The sequence below is a fragment of the Brassica rapa genome, chromosome A04 (assembly GCF_000309985.2).
Source record: "Brassica rapa cultivar Chiifu-401-42 chromosome A04, CAAS_Brap_v3.01, whole genome shotgun sequence".
NCBI lineage: Eukaryota > Viridiplantae > Streptophyta > Magnoliopsida > Brassicales > Brassicaceae > Brassica > Brassica rapa.
In genome coordinates, this window is record NC_024798.2 from 11,154,446 (window position 1) to 11,169,486 (window position 15,041).

A 15,041-nucleotide genomic window follows, 5' to 3' on the forward strand; every position below is an offset into this window, starting at 1 on the left:
CAAAAAAAAAATTATAACAAAATTCGAATTTGAAAAAAGGAAATTGCCACAAATACTACATTCATAGTACCACTTTTCATGTTTACACTAACCACTTTTACCATCACTTTTAATGAAGGATAAAATACAATTATACCCTTAGAGTTAACTAATCTAGACTTAGGGTTTAGAGTTGAGGGGTGGGGTAGGATTTTTGGAATGTGAAATTTATGATTCTAATAAATATATAAATACTTAAAAAATATATAAAAAATTTTAAAAAATAGTTTCAAACATAATTTTCGTTTTTCAAAAAGAAATTTGAAAAAAAAAATAAAAAAAATTCGAAAAAAAAATTTAAAAAAAAAATTTATGAAAAAACTCGAATTTGAAAAGTATATTTCGAAAAATAAAATTTTTTTTATTATTTTTTATTATTTATTATTTATTTTTATTATTTATTATTTATTTTTTATTTTTTATTTTTTATTTTTTTATTTTTTTATTTTTTATTTTTTATTTAAATAATAATTTATTATATATATAAATAAAAATGGCATAAAAGTCTTTTGTCACTTAGGGGGTGATTGGTAGTTGCTGTAGATGCTGTCCACATCCCTATTTATTTCCACAGCACCAAATTCAGAGCAATCAAGCTTTAAATTTTTTTTTTGAAATCACAGCTCTTAAAATATCCTACAGCTGTACAAGTGCTCTGCAGAGCCAAATATCCAAAGCAATTTTTTAGTGCTTCAATAAAATTCTACAGCAATAAAATCTAAAGCCACAGCAAAAAGTCTACAGATTGTTTTCTACAGCAAAATATTTAAAGCTACAGCCATTACCAATCGGACCCTTAATGAAGAAGGTATTTTTGAAAATGTCTCATTAGTGGTGGTAAAAATGAAAAGTAGTACTATGAAAGTGGTAAACATGTAATTTTCCCTTAGAAAAAGTATAATTCAAAAACATAAAAAAAATTACTTTTTTTATTTTTTATTTTATTTTTTTATATATTTTTTTATTTTTTATTTATTTAAATAATGCTTTATTATATATATAAATAACAAGGGTATATGAGTCTTTTGCCACTTAATGAATAGTGTATTTTTGAAAATGTCTCTTTAGTAGTGGTAAAAATGAAAAGTGGTACCATGAAAGTGGTAAACATATAATTTTCCCTTTTTTTAAAGAGAAAAAAACTAGGATAGCACCAAACCAAGTTTTTGTTCCAAAGTAGCACTCAAAGCTCAAAGTCACAAAAATAGGTTTCATTAAAGAGTAAATATATACTTATACCCCTTGGGTTAATTAATCTAAACCTTAAGGTTTAGAGTTAGGGTTTATAGTTAAGGGGTGGAGTTTTAATTAGGGTTTAAAATTTTATAAAAAATAAATACTAAAATGAAAAATAAAAATTTTAAAAACAGTTTCAAAAATTATTTTTAAATTATAAAAAGAAAATTTGAAAAAAAATAAAAAAAAATTTCGAAAAAAAAGTTTCAGAAAAAAAATTATAAAAATTTCGAATCTGAAAACATATAATCTGAAACTATTTTTGTTTTTTATTTTATTTATTTTTGTTTGTTTATTTCATTTTAAACCAAGTGTATTAAGGATATTTTACCTTTTAATGAATGTCATTTTTGTGACTTTCCCATTTTTGAGACATAAACTTTAAAAGGTGCTATTATTGACAATTGCCCTTTTTTAAATAAAGTGTTTTTTACCAAACACTAAAATTAAAAAAAAAAGTATTCTAAAAACTCGAAATAGTACGTGCCTTGAATGTTTAAAGAAACAAGAAAATAGAATAAATTGATTTTAATATCTTACCAAAGCTGATCAAATTATGTTATGCGCATAAAAGAAAAACCATCACAACATTAGCTACCAAAAACCATTTAAGATCTTGATTTTTTTACTGTGAAGCTGTACTATGTTTAGAAAAATCCATAACAACAATAATATGCCATCAACCTCAAAAACCATTGAAGTTCTTGATTTTTTAACCCACTCCAAAAGTAACTTGCAAAAAGCTACAAAAGATGATAAAACCAATATAATACTCCTGATTCCTGAAGACAAAATCCCAAGGGGAGCTTCTAAATTAACTGACAAAAAAAAAGTATTCAGAGATCCTTACCTCATTTTTTTTTCTTCTTTTTTTTTTGTGTTTCTCACGTCTGAATCTATGAAATGCTGACTTAGAAGTACTTCTCCAGCTTCTTAATGATCTGGTTTTGATGAAAAAAGCTAAGTAAGCTCGGAGTCAGAAGCATGACCAGTTTGTAGTCTACGTCTCCTTGGACTTAGTGGACTCATTGGACTCAAAGGCAATCGACTATCCTTCCTCGTTTTTATGCTTCTTCCAAATGAACTCAAGGGTAATGCTTTTGGCGATGATCTTGCTTTTACCGGTGAAGTTCCGGTTGATCTCAACTTTGTTGACGACCCTGCGTTGATGATTTTTAAGAGAAATGTAGTGTTATCTTATCTATCAACTTAATACAGAGTTGAAAAAACAGAGAGGTGGAAACACTAACCTAAGCTTGGACTTTTTCTTAGCTTTACCAATTCTTCACTGTTCTTTGAAGCTGAGACCTTTTTGATGGGAGCTTCTGAGTAGACTGATCTTGTATCTGAGTATTCAGATATTGTATCTAAACACAAAGACTTTGTATCTCTTACTATCACTGCATTAGGTGGATCTTCAACTTCTGATTCGCTTGCCTCTGTACTACTGCTTTCTTTTGAGTTTGTTGGATTCATCTTCTCTCTTTCCAAAACTCGGTACGAGTACAGCTGGAAAGGAATTTGAGTCACTGACGCCAAGTGGGACCCCAAGTCACCTGGAAACTTTCTCAAGTACCTCGCTTCCAAATCCCAACAGTCAACTAGTGGAGTTTGAATTTGAGGGTGACCCTGGTCCGGATTCACAACTAGGAACTTTTTGATGTAGTATCCGGCAGATGGAAGAGAAGTTTGGACGCTGGCTCGGTTCTGAGTGCCAACACCGTTTGATCAGACTAACGAGGTACTTGGGTGAAGGGAAAGGGAAAAGAGGTCTCTCTCCCATTCTAATGTTGATAGCCATTTGCTCACCTTGAAGATGACTATCTTCAAAAGGTACTTTACCTGTTATCAGCTCAAAACAAACCATCCCAAAGCTGTACACATCAGCTTTATGCGTCAGCTTCGATTTCAGAGTTTTTGTTCCTTGCTCCATTTCTGCTAGAACTTCAGGTGCATACCATATCACAGGATCATGAGTGCTTGCTCTTGAGGATGAAGAAGACTGAGATTTGACCGAAGATAAACCGAAACAGGAGATTTTCGCGTGGAAATAGCCTTCGGTATGACATCTCTCTTTCAATAGAATATTCGTAGGGTTTAAATCTCCATGGAAGATATCATTCCCATGGAGATACTCCATTCCTCTCGCAATCTGCATCATGATATCAACCACGACGGAAACAGAGAAGAGATATCTTCTTCTTGGTCCGCAATTCTCCTTCATGTAGCTCTGCAAATCTTTGTGCATTAACTCCATAACCAAAAAACATTCTTTCCTCTCTTCGTCATAGAATCCACATAGGTACTGATGTACATTCGGATGACAAAGCGCTAAAAGAGATGAAATCTCAGAACTCAACGGTTCAAGATCGCTGAAGAAGTGTCTCACAACAAAACTATCACCAAACCATTGTATCTCCTTGTAATGTCCGTCTCCATCTAACCTCCTTTTCACCTGGTAATCCTTTGAGCCGACAAGTATCGAGCTCGGAAACAGTTTACCGTTAAACTGCTCCAAACCGGTTAGCTTCTTCAAAAGCAGATCAGCTAAGCGCTTCTCCGTCTTTCCGATCTCGTCGGTGTTTGATTTCCTCTTCTCTTGCAATGCCTCCACTAGTTTCCACCTGTCTTCTCTCCACGAATTCTCGAACCGGCTGCAGATATCCTTTGGAACAAGATACTGTTTCCCAAACCTCCACTGAAAGAGCTTAGGATCATTCCACTCTCTATCGTACTTTTTCGAGATCACAACTCTCCTTCTCTCCATCTCAGAAGGGTCGAGGCCCGAGATCTCTCCCGCAGCCTCGATCGCTTCGATGACCGCGGAGAAGTAACAGAAGAGGTTGTGTATGTGAAACTCAACACAGTCTTTGTTCTGATGAAGATTGATGACTTTGCCCCACCAGTCACTGTTGTCCATACAATGCTTGACGTATAACTCTCCTTCTTTAAACACTCTGTAAAGCTCTCTCAAGGGCTGTTCAAGGGCTTTCCATTTGGTGTGCTTCTCTTCCAGTTTTAGATTCTGTCTGATATCTTCGGCAATGGTGGTGAAAGCTAAGCTGAAGATATCTAACAGCAAACAACATTGTCTTTGGTTGATCAAGATATCGTCTTGTAATACCATGAGAGCATTTAGACTTCCAAGAACTTCGCCGATTTGTCTGAACTGCTCCATTAGACAAACGTTGTTGTAATAAAATCCTCTTTTATCTCAAAAACCCACAAGAAAATAATCCAGTAGGCTTGAGATTTTTAACGCTGTAGAAAAATGATAAAGAGTTTGAATTACATTACACATTTATACAGCAGGTAAGAACAAAATGAGACCAATGAACATTTAGATATACAGATAAAAAGTACAAGGGTTTTGGGACTAAACCTGAAATGAAGTTCCTTTAATGTTCAAGGGTCGATTAATCAAGCATAAATAATCACATCATACAAGAAACGAATCATCATGGACAATCTTCGACCTGGTCATCCAAAAACAATCTCAAAAAGGAAACTAACCGTTTATAAAATTTTGATAAAATGCTATAATCACCTTAAAAAAAACTCTATTCATACGAAGATTCAGAGGAGAAAAAGAAACTGAAGCAACCGAAGATATCCAAAGGGAGATTATTTTCCCCTAATTTTTCTTCTCGTCTGCTAAGAAAATCCCTGATTGTTTTCTTTCTGCAGCGGTTTCCGAGAATATTTAAGGAAAAAAAATGCAGGAATATTTAGGAAATGTTCTTATTGTTTGGCAGGTTTGTATTTTTGATCGTTGAAAACATGTTAGCGTGTTTACGGGAGTCCAAGATATGATAGTTTTGTATAGTTTTTGCGTTGTGGCCTTCACGTTGTGTAAATAGCCACCACGTCCGGTAGATTATTAAGCCGTGATTAGTATATGAATATTGATTAGCGTGTCACGTAATTCGATTATTATGTTTTTTTTTTTCTTCAACTCGTTGACGTCTATGAGGAAGTTTCTGTGTCCACGAGGACCAGGACTATACAAAGACTTAGTAAAAGTCAACTAATCAGCATTTGATACCTTCCGCCTTTTCCATCAATTAGTCTTCTCCAGAAGAAATCTTTGCAAGGACCAGGTACTCATGGCTTCTTCTGCTCTGACTTACTCAAGGAGAATCCACGTCTTCCCTAACTTCCATGGCCCAGATGTACGTCGAACATTTCTCAGTCATTTACACAGAGAATTTGTGAGCAAAGGGATCGTGGCCTTCAAAGATAAGGAGATCGAAAGAGGCCACACGATCGGACCTGATCTCGTACAAGCGATTAGAGAATCGAGGGTCTCCATCGTTGTGCTCTCCAAGAATTATGCTTCATCGGGCTGGTGCTTAGATGAGCTGGTGGAAATCTTGAAGTGCAAAGAAGATCAAGGCCAGGTTGTGATGACTATTTTTTACGACGTTAACCCGTCTGATGTTCGAAAACGGTGTGGCGATTTCGGAAGAGCTTTCGAAACAACTTGTCAAGGAAAAACAGAGGAAGTGAAGCAGAGATGGAACAAGGCTTTGACTGATGTCGCTGACATAGCCGGAGAACACTATCTCAATTGGTTTGTCTTTTTTTCTTTTGGTTCAATGAATTATAATGCTTTGATTTTTATATAGAATCAGACGCTTCTATGGCAGGGGGACTTTCTGAGCCATAATGATTCATCATATTGGCATAAAAATATATGACATCGAATTTTTTTTCTTTAATTTATTAGGGAAGATGAAGGGGAGATGGTAGAAAATATTGCCGCAGATGTTTCCAAAAAACTGAATCTCACACTCTCAAGAGATTTTGAGGGCATGGTTGGAATGGAAGCACACTTGAGGAAATTGGACTCTTTGTTGTGCCTAGAGTGCGATGAAGTGAAGATGATTGGAGTTTGGGGTCCTGCGGGTATTGGTAAGACCACCATTGCTAGAGCTTTATTCGATAAACTCTTTAGCCATTTCGGACTTAGTTGTTTTATGGGTAACCTCGAGGGAGGTCTCAAGAAGAGCATAAGGGGTGTCGATGACTATGCTTCCAAGTTGTGTTTACAAAGCCAATTTCTGTCCGAAATTTTGAACCAAAAAGATATGAAGATACGACATTTAGGTGCAGTAAAAGAATGGCTACAAGACCAAAAAGTGCTTATAGTTCTTGATGGTGTCGATGATCTAGAGCAATTAGTGGTTTTGGCTAACGAGCCTTCCTGGTTTGGTTCCGGAAGTCGGATCATCGTTACTACGGAAGACAAAAAGATTTTGACGGCACATGGTATAAATGTTATCTACAATGTTGATTTTCCATACGAAGAAGAAGCTCTTGAAATCTTCTGCCTATCTGCTTTCAAAAAAGCTTCTCCACAAGCTGGTTTTGAAAAGCTTGCAAAGAAAGCAGCAAAGATTTGCGGTAATCTCCCGTTAGGCCTTTGTGTTGTAGGCTCATCTTTGCGTTGTGCGACCAAATCCGAGTGGGAGCTTCAGTTATCTGGGATTGAAAATAGTCTTGATAAGAAAATTGAGGACGTATTAAAAGTGGGATATGACAGATTGTCGAAGAAACATCAAGCTATCTTTCTCCACATAGCATGCTTCTTCAACAATGAGAATGTTGATCACGTGACAACCATGCTCTCTGATAGTAACTTGGATTTCAGAAATGGGCTGAAGACCCTAGCCGATAAATCTCTGGTGTTTATATCAACTGATGGGAAGATAGTGATGCATTATCTACTCCAACAAATGGGTAGAGAGGAAGTTGTAAACCACTCTGACGAGCCGGGGAAACGTCAGTTTCTAGTGGAAGCTCAAGATATTCTCAATGTACTGGCAAATGGAACAGTACGTTCGTAGATACATAATACTCGATACATCATACATGTTGCCTATTTTGATAACAAATTAATTTTAGTCTATTTTTTTATATATGCCAGGGTACTGAATCTGTTGTCGGCATATCCTTTGATACGTCCAGGATCGGGGAGTTGTTTATACATCGTAGAGCCTTTGAAAGAATGCATAATCTCCAATTTTTAAGAATTTTCATGAATCATTCCAATGAAAACTTAAGCTTGTGCACAATAGAGGGCATGGATTATCTTCCTCGTCTAGAAGACATGGAGTTTCTACCTCGTCTAAGATTATTAGATTGGAGTTCATACCCAGGAAAATGTCTTCCTCAATCACTTCGTCCTGAATTTCTCATCAAGCTTAATATGCCATCCGGAAAATTCGAGAAGCTATGGGGTGGAATCCAGGTTAGTATTTGATACTTATTCATAGAAAAATACCTTCAAATAGCACTGAAAAACTGATACACAGAAGAAAAAAATCTCTATAATAGCATTCATATATATACATGAGTTTAAGGTTTAGTGATTAAAATGTAGGATTTAATATTTAGAAGATGATATTAGAGTTATGATTTAAGACTAAGAGATAGAGTAATTTAGTGTTTTTTTTATTAATAAATGCTATTTTGGAATTTTTCTTTTTAAATAATATCTTTTTTGACAAAAACTAAAAAAGTGATAGTTATGAAATTGCCATTATCCAAAGTGATATTTCTCATTTGTTGTGGTGTTCGACTTGTAGCCCCTTGTAAATCTGAGGAAGGTGAATTTGAACTTTTGTTTCAAGTTGAAAGAGATCCCAAATCTTTCTAGAGCTACTAATCTCGAGACGTTGACATTTATCCAATGCACGAACCTGGTGAAGTTTCCTTCCTCTATTGTGAATCTATACAAACTAACAACGGTGAGGATGTGGGGTTGCAAAAATCTACTGGTTGTTCCAACCGACACCAACTCACAGTATCGTAACCTGATGTGTACCTCAGTATTGAGAAGTTTTCCAGATATTACTAGGAACATCAATAATCTATGGTTCGGGAGTTCATCATTTGTTGGTCGAAACCGCAACAGAGACTTCAAGAGATTACCCCATGTTCCAGAAAGTGTATGGAGTTATGAAGACCTAAGCAGAAGTGATATGGAGAGGCCACACACTTTTATCAACGAAAACTGTACAAAACAAAGGCCTAATGTTGTTGGAAGAGAGCTCCAGAGATTCACCTCATGTTCCACAAAGTTTATGCAAGATAGACCTAAGCGGCAGTGATATAGAGAGGATTCCAGATTACGTCAGCGGTCTCCATCGGTTACAAACTCTTTTCATCGAAAACTGTACAAAACTCATATCAGTGGAGGGTCTCCCCAGTTCTCTCAAGTTCTTGCATGCAAACGGTTGTGTTTCACTTGAGAGAGTGGAATTCTCAATGCTTTTACGAGATCCAGATTCAATCAGAGATCTCATGTTTCGTGACTGTTGGAGACTTGATGAGGAAGCAAGAAGAGAAATCATAAATAGTAGGTTTGCCAAATATGTATGCTTACCCGGTATACAAGTCCCCGCGGAGTTCATTCACAAAGCTAGATCAAACTACATAACCATCTCTCCAGGGAATTTCTGCACTGCCTACTCAAGATTTAAGGCTTGCGTTCGGCTTGATTCAATCAAAGATAACACATTTTCTAGTGTAGATTGTTATATAAGAAGCAAAGAAGGTGTCATCATTAACCAAGTCAACTATCTGACTAAAATAAATCCAGGCCAGCCTCCTCAAATTCGAACACCTCATCTCTTTATAATTGGTGATAAATTGTCACACCAAAGAAACAAAAGCCGCTCTGAAGTGGATGTGGATACAAGCGAGATGATTTTTCAATTCACCAGCTCAGATAACCACACAATTAGGGAGTGTGGTGTACGGATCTTCAAGGAGAAGCCCTGCTTTGAAACCGGAGACAACAAAAACGACCCGACATATGACCATGATATTGATGGAAACTGTGAACCTGAAGCTGTAGGCAACATTAGCAACCAATCAAATAAGGCGGAAGCTGTGGAAGTCTCTCAAGTTGATAATTTGGAAAGCAGTAAACACACAGGTCTTTGGGGGTTACTTAGGAAGCTTGGTCTAGGGAAGAACAGGAAGATGAAAAAGGCAGAAACTCCATTCTGTGCTTGACTCTGCTTGTAGTGAGGGTTGTGATAGTAAGTGGAAAGTTATCAGCTGGAAATGAGAGATTGCATATTTTTACTAGTTCATTACTCAAACCTTTTGATGAATATATAGAAATTCCTAGAGCCTGAGACCTGTAAATAGGGGTGTTACCGAATATACCGAATGAATGTTATTTTCAAGAAACTACAGTATATGGATATGGTTTGGTATACAAACAGATGAAACCAAATAAATCGATCAATTAAAATATAGTAGTATAATTATATGTAAATTATGTAATATAATGAATAATACATACCTAATTTATTTTATTGATATGATCGTCATACTTATAATGTTGATTTTAGTACTTTTATATTATATTTTAAGTTAAAAACTATTCTTTTCATTTTTATCAAATTAAAAAAAAAACATATTTTTTACTCTTTTGTTGACAAATGGCTAATATTTAGTTATTTGTAATATTATGAATTACTATTTTCTTATTTTTATTCTGTAAAAACTATTATTATTAACTTAACATGCTTACTAATTATTTTAAATAGTAAAAGTATAGTCTATTTAAAACTGATATCTTCATGTTATGTTAAAGCCGATATCTAATCATATAAAGTAAAATTCATGAAAATATTATAAAAGATATATATATATATATATGGTATTTCGGTATAAAACCGAAAAAACTGAAAATCGACGGTATATAAACCGAACCAAACCAAAGTAAATATAGTTTTAATATGATAGTTATTTTTTAAAAACCGAAATACCGAAAAACCAAAAAAGACCATACCGAAACCGAACCAATATCCGGATTGAACATCTCTACATGCACATCAATATTACCTTTAATAATTTTTTATATAACTAAAACCGGAATTTTTATTAATAATATTAAATTTATCTGTTACATTAGATAATTGATTATAAATTAATATAATTAAATTGTCAAAAGTAAAAGCATATTAAAAAAAAATATAAGATAATTATTATATATTGTTTTTATTATAAATTTTTAAAAAACAAGATGGTCATTATTACCTTAATAAATAATTATATAATTATAGACGAATTTTATGTTAATAAATAATAATATTAGATTTATATCTTATATTAGATCATTAAATCAATATGATAAATTTGTCAAAATAAAAACATATTAAAAAAAGATAATTCCCATATATATATTTATATATTGTCTTTTTATTTGAAAAAAATATTTTCTACAATAAAATTTAAAAAATTTAGATACAAACTAATTTTAAATTTAATATTAATTATGTAAAAATTGTCAAAAATGGAAAAAAAATATTTTTTTAAAGATAAGGTAATTCTCATATATATATATATATATATTGTGTTATTATCTGGAAATAATATTTTCTACGATGAAATTTTTTTAAAAAATTAAGAAGATTATGAACCGCAGGTCAAACACATCATAGTGTTTGATTTATTTTTTATATAAGAATTGCAACGACGGTGGCTGGCTGGTTGTGGAGGAGAAAAATGAAAAGCCTTTTGGATTTGAAAAAGGCCCAAACTTTTGATAATAGTCGGGCCTAAAATCCCAAATATCCAAGCGGCGTAGTTTAACTTTAATGGCGAGAAAGAAAATTTAACAGGGAAAAAGAAAAGAAGCGATGCGAAGAGAATGAAGAAAGAGGTACCAAAAGTGAGAGAGCTCTCAGCGTGAACAAGTGAAGAAGAAGAAGAGAGAGGAATGGGTACTCCGTGGTACTTTGTCGCACTACTTCTCACTATTCTTACTAGCTCCCAGGTTTCAATTTGTTCGCTCCCTAAATTTTTGTTCTTCGCGATATATGATTTGAATCTGGCTGATCTGTAACTAAGCTATATCGCCGGTCGCCAAAATCGATACGAGTGTACATTTGATTGTATCTCTGTTGTTGATCGAACACGGATTTATTTAAGCTCACCTTCCATGAATTGATTGGTTCAGTGAGAATGTGCTGTACTCATTGGTACTTTGTGGCACTATTAGAATTGAGATTCGTTTTCGATTTATTTATTGATCTTGGAATCTCCGCGGATCTATTAGTAGTTGAGCTTGGTGATAATTGTCGCCAAATCGAATCATCTCGGGGTTATAAGCTTGTTAATGGATCGCGAGATGCGATATTTCATTATATTTTACACTGTGAACGTAACACTTTAGAGAAAAAAAAATGATTGCTTCATCTGTATAGCTGGATAAGAATTTGTTGTCTGTTCTTCATCATCATCCTTCCTTCTTCTTTATTAATGTTCCCTGCTTAGCTGGACAGATTCGAAATCAGATGCTTTATTCCTCCTCCTCTCTCAATTTGTAAAACTTATGCGGCAGGGAATTTTAACAACTCTTTCTCAAAGTGATGAAGGAGGTTATAACTACGACTACGCGACTGTTCCCTTTCTTGCTGAAGTCTTCAAGGTTATCCTTTTTTTCTTTCTTCTTCTCGTTGTGCTCAGCCCATTTCTCCTTACATCTCTTACTTAGCTTCTCAGTTTTTCTTTCGCTATGCAGCTGATCATTTCTGGTTTGTTTCTCTGGAGAGAGACGCGGACATCCTCCTTAGCAACTGCGAAGATTACTACGGATTGGAGGAGTGTGCGCTTATTTGTTATCCCTTCTATTATCTATCTCATCCATAACAATGTCCAGTTTGCTACATTGACTTATGTCGACACATCCACTTATCAGATCATGGGTAATCTCAAGATCGTCACCACTGCCATTCTCTTTAGGTACTCTCTTTTCTTTCAAGCTCTCTAAAGAAGTTGATTCTATGTTCCCTCTCTCTGGAGTAAGAAAAAATTGTAATTTGTAGGTTGTTTTTGAAGAGGAAATTATCAAACCTTCAGTGGATGGCTATTGGTCTTTTAGCTGTTGGAACTACCACCAGCCAGGTGATGCTGCATACTCATTGTGCTTCTCAACATATTACTCATCTTAGCTGTTTTAGTTCAGGATGATTTCAACTATTCAGTTTGTCTTTGTTGTTTCAGGTTAAGGGTTGTGGAGAAGCTTCATGTGATTCCTTATTCACAGCACCTATACAAGGGTATTTGTTGGGTATTCTCTCAGCTGCTTTGTCCGCACTAGCCGGAATCTACACAGAGTTTCTGATGAAGAGAAACAATGACAGCTTATACTGGCAAAACTTGCAGTTGTATACGTAGGTATCTCTTTCTTCTTCTCATCAGCAATACTTTCTCATGCCTCACATTACTTATTTAACTTAGAAGGCTCTTTCTTCATTGGGAAATAAATGTCATATTCTTTCTTTCTTTCTCTACTTTTACTAGGTTTGGTTCACTTTTCAACGTTGCTCGGCTTATAGCAGATGATTTCAGACTCGGGTTTGAAAAGGGTCCTTGGTGGCAACGCATCTTTGATGGCTATAGCATCACCACTTGGTTGGTAGTTCTGAATCTCGGATCCACCGGCTTACTCGTCTCGTGGTTAATGAAGTACGCAGACAATATCGTCAAGGTAAAATATCAAAACTTGTATCGAGCATAAGAGTCAAGTAAAAGAACCACCTCTTAAACAACTCACATCCACATTTTCTTCTACTAGGTTTATTCTACTTCAATGGCGATGCTACTTACTATGGTAGCATCCATATACCTCTTCAGCTTCAAACCAACAGTCCAGGTTCGTTTGTATATGATTTATATCTCATATCTTCCTCCACGATAATGTGTTTTGCCTAATTGTTGTGTCTTTCTTTGACTTAAAATCTAACAATGCAGCTTTTCTTGGGTATAATCATATGCATCATGTCACTTCATATGTATTTTGCTCCTCCACAAACGCTGGTGGACTTGCCCGTCACAAACGAAGCGCATCCCAAAACCTTAAAGCAAGTTATCGTAGAAGAAAAGACAGATTCTTGATTTATTACAAAACAATGGACCATCTATCAAGATGGTCTTATAATTTTACGTTTTAGTAAATTATGTTCGTCTAGCTTCACCTTCTTGGTAAATGACTACTTTTGAAACAATGATCTTACTATAACAGCATGGTTAAATTTTACTTTTATGGTGTTATTATCTATTTGTTTGTGAATGGTTTTTTCAACTATTTTATATCAACTTCAGATTTCCACTAAACTATAATTTCGTGCAAGATTCCTTTGAATTTAAAATGGGCATATCTCCAAAATAGCACCTTTCTAAATTTATATCACAAAAATAGCACTCAAAAACTAAAATGACCAAAATAGCATTTTATCTTTTGAAAAATTTAATTTTTTTTATTTTTCAAAATTTGAAATCTTATCCCCAAAACCTCATTTCTCAACTCTAAACCCTAAAACCTAAACTCTAAACACTAAATTCTAAACCCTAAACCCCACCCCTTGAGTGCTATTTTTGTGACTTTTGACATTGAGTGCTAGTTTGGGAACAAAAACTTGATTTAGTGCTATTTTGGTCTTTTTCTCATTTAAAATTGTAACCTTATTTATCTCAAAAATAATAACTAAATTTTTAATTATCTATAAACTATAGTTTTGATCGGTTAATGTTAATCAAAAAGTTTGAAACCCGCTAAACAAAAGATATTATTAAAAATATAAAATTTGATGAACTCCACTAGACCGGAGGAGAGGATAGCAAGAAGTCCCGTGTGTCGACTGTTATTGGTCGGCGGCTTTTAAGGTGTAGAGTGAATCGGGTTGTCGAAAGCGTTGTGCTTGGAAGTTTGTTTGTTTCCTTCGCTTAGAGCCGTTGCTGATGTTTAAGGAGATGTTTAAGTTACTAAATACTTATTTGGTGTAACATTAGTGACATTAGAGCATTTCCAACCCTATGCTGTTTTTGTTTCTATATGCTAAGTAAAATCTAATTCAATCCGTTTCTATTTTTTCCCTTAAGAGATTACTATTTTGTTTCTTTATATTTAGAGCGAAAAATAGCATTTTTCTATAATAGAGACAATTTTTTTTTATTTACACATTAGTTCTTTAGTTTTTTACAATTATAATTAAAATATATGTCTATACAAAAAAAACAAGCAAGTGTGAGCTTTATTGTGAGTGCAGAATGCAACGTGATTAGAGCATCTTTATCCCACCACCCCATTTGGGGTGCTTATTTTTTTTTCATTTTTTTTCTTTTTTTCTGATTTTTTTTTAGAAAAAAAAAATTAAAAAATTCATCAATCGCGGGCCGCCACGTGTCGGTGGAGCCCGCGAACAGTACAAACAATCCACGTAATGCGACGCTTATCTGGGAACATCAAGCATCGATTGTTACTTTTTGGGTGGGGCCCACCGACTATTAAACTAATTTTTCCTAAGCACTCCCTTCCTAAGCTACCCCGTTAAAGATGCTCTTAATGCTTTAATAGTAAACGGCGGTGAGTAGTTGGTATATAGTAACTGTATAAATATCTAACAATAGTAAAAGTTGAATATACTCAACAAAGAAGGTGTCCACGTCAGCCAATTAAATCGACCAATGAGAGAGTTTCATTTGAACATGTCACGTAAGCTTCTATCAACCAGTTATTAAACGGACCATTCATGTGGGCTCATTATTTTCATTACTGGCCCATCTAAAAGCCACATCTCTAACCCTGACGTTCTTCGACGTTAACGTGTGATCAACTCGAGTGCTTCCACTCCCTGCAAATTACTGTTTCTTCTCTGAATTAATCACGATCCAGTCTCGATCCTTTACTTTTGTTCTTAAATCCGTTCATAATGATTTCGTTTCACCTTTCACCGTTCCTC

At 34.6% G+C, this 15,041-nt stretch overlaps 3 protein-coding genes across 3 annotated transcripts; 2 read left to right on the top strand and 1 right to left on the bottom strand.

The window, feature by feature from the left end:
* Window positions 1-1,882: 1,882 nt before the first annotated feature.
* LOC103864115 (integrin-linked protein kinase 1) lies at window positions 1,883-4,512 on the bottom strand. Its single transcript, XM_033289741.1, has 2 exons — window positions 2,526-4,512; window positions 1,883-2,435 (listed from the first exon to the last, which is right to left on the bottom strand). The coding sequence occupies exon 1, from the start codon at window positions 4,451-4,453 to the stop codon at window positions 2,873-2,875; it is 1,581 nt and encodes a 526-aa protein (XP_033145632.1). The 5' UTR covers window positions 4,454-4,512; the 3' UTR covers window positions 1,883-2,435; window positions 2,526-2,872.
* Window positions 4,513-5,325: 813 nt separating this feature from the next.
* On the top strand, window positions 5,326-10,017 carry LOC103864117 (disease resistance protein RML1A). The gene is made up of 5 exons (XM_009141868.3): window positions 5,326-5,848; window positions 6,005-7,112; window positions 7,205-7,528; window positions 7,866-8,226; window positions 8,327-10,017. Exons 1-5 carry the CDS (start codon window positions 5,382-5,384, stop codon window positions 9,298-9,300), a joined length of 3,234 nt encoding a protein of 1,077 aa, XP_009140116.1. The 5' UTR covers window positions 5,326-5,381; the 3' UTR covers window positions 9,301-10,017.
* Window positions 10,018-10,865: 848 nt separating this feature from the next.
* LOC103864118 (CMP-sialic acid transporter 1) lies at window positions 10,866-13,387 on the top strand. Its single transcript, XM_009141869.3, has 8 exons — window positions 10,866-11,074; window positions 11,642-11,728; window positions 11,822-12,042; window positions 12,126-12,204; window positions 12,304-12,473; window positions 12,604-12,790; window positions 12,878-12,955; window positions 13,054-13,387. The coding sequence occupies exons 1-8, from the start codon at window positions 11,018-11,020 to the stop codon at window positions 13,195-13,197; spliced, it is 1,023 nt and encodes a 340-aa protein (XP_009140117.1). The 5' UTR covers window positions 10,866-11,017; the 3' UTR covers window positions 13,198-13,387.
* The last annotated feature ends 1,654 nt before the right edge of the window (window positions 13,388-15,041 follow it).

Coding starts and splice junctions, on each gene's coding strand:
- LOC103864115 (XM_033289741.1), bottom strand. CDS start 4,453: ATGGAGCAGTTCAGACAAATCGGCGAAGTTCTTGGAAGTCTAAATGCT.
- LOC103864117 (XM_009141868.3), top strand. CDS start 5,382: ATGGCTTCTTCTGCTCTGACTTACTCAAGGAGAATCCACGTCTTCCCT. Junction 7,529..7,865: donor AGCTATGGGGTGGAATCCAG/GTTAGTATTTGA, acceptor TTCGACTTGTAG/CCCCTTGTAAATCTGAGGAA. Junction 8,227..8,326: donor ATTACCCCATGTTCCAGAAA/GTGTATGGAGTT, acceptor TGTTGTTGGAAG/AGAGCTCCAGAGATTCACCT.
- LOC103864118 (XM_009141869.3), top strand. CDS start 11,018: ATGGGTACTCCGTGGTACTTTGTCGCACTACTTCTCACTATTCTTACT. Junction 12,791..12,877: donor ACGCAGACAATATCGTCAAG/GTAAAATATCAA, acceptor TTCTTCTACTAG/GTTTATTCTACTTCAATGGC. Junction 12,956..13,053: donor GCTTCAAACCAACAGTCCAG/GTTCGTTTGTAT, acceptor CTAACAATGCAG/CTTTTCTTGGGTATAATCAT.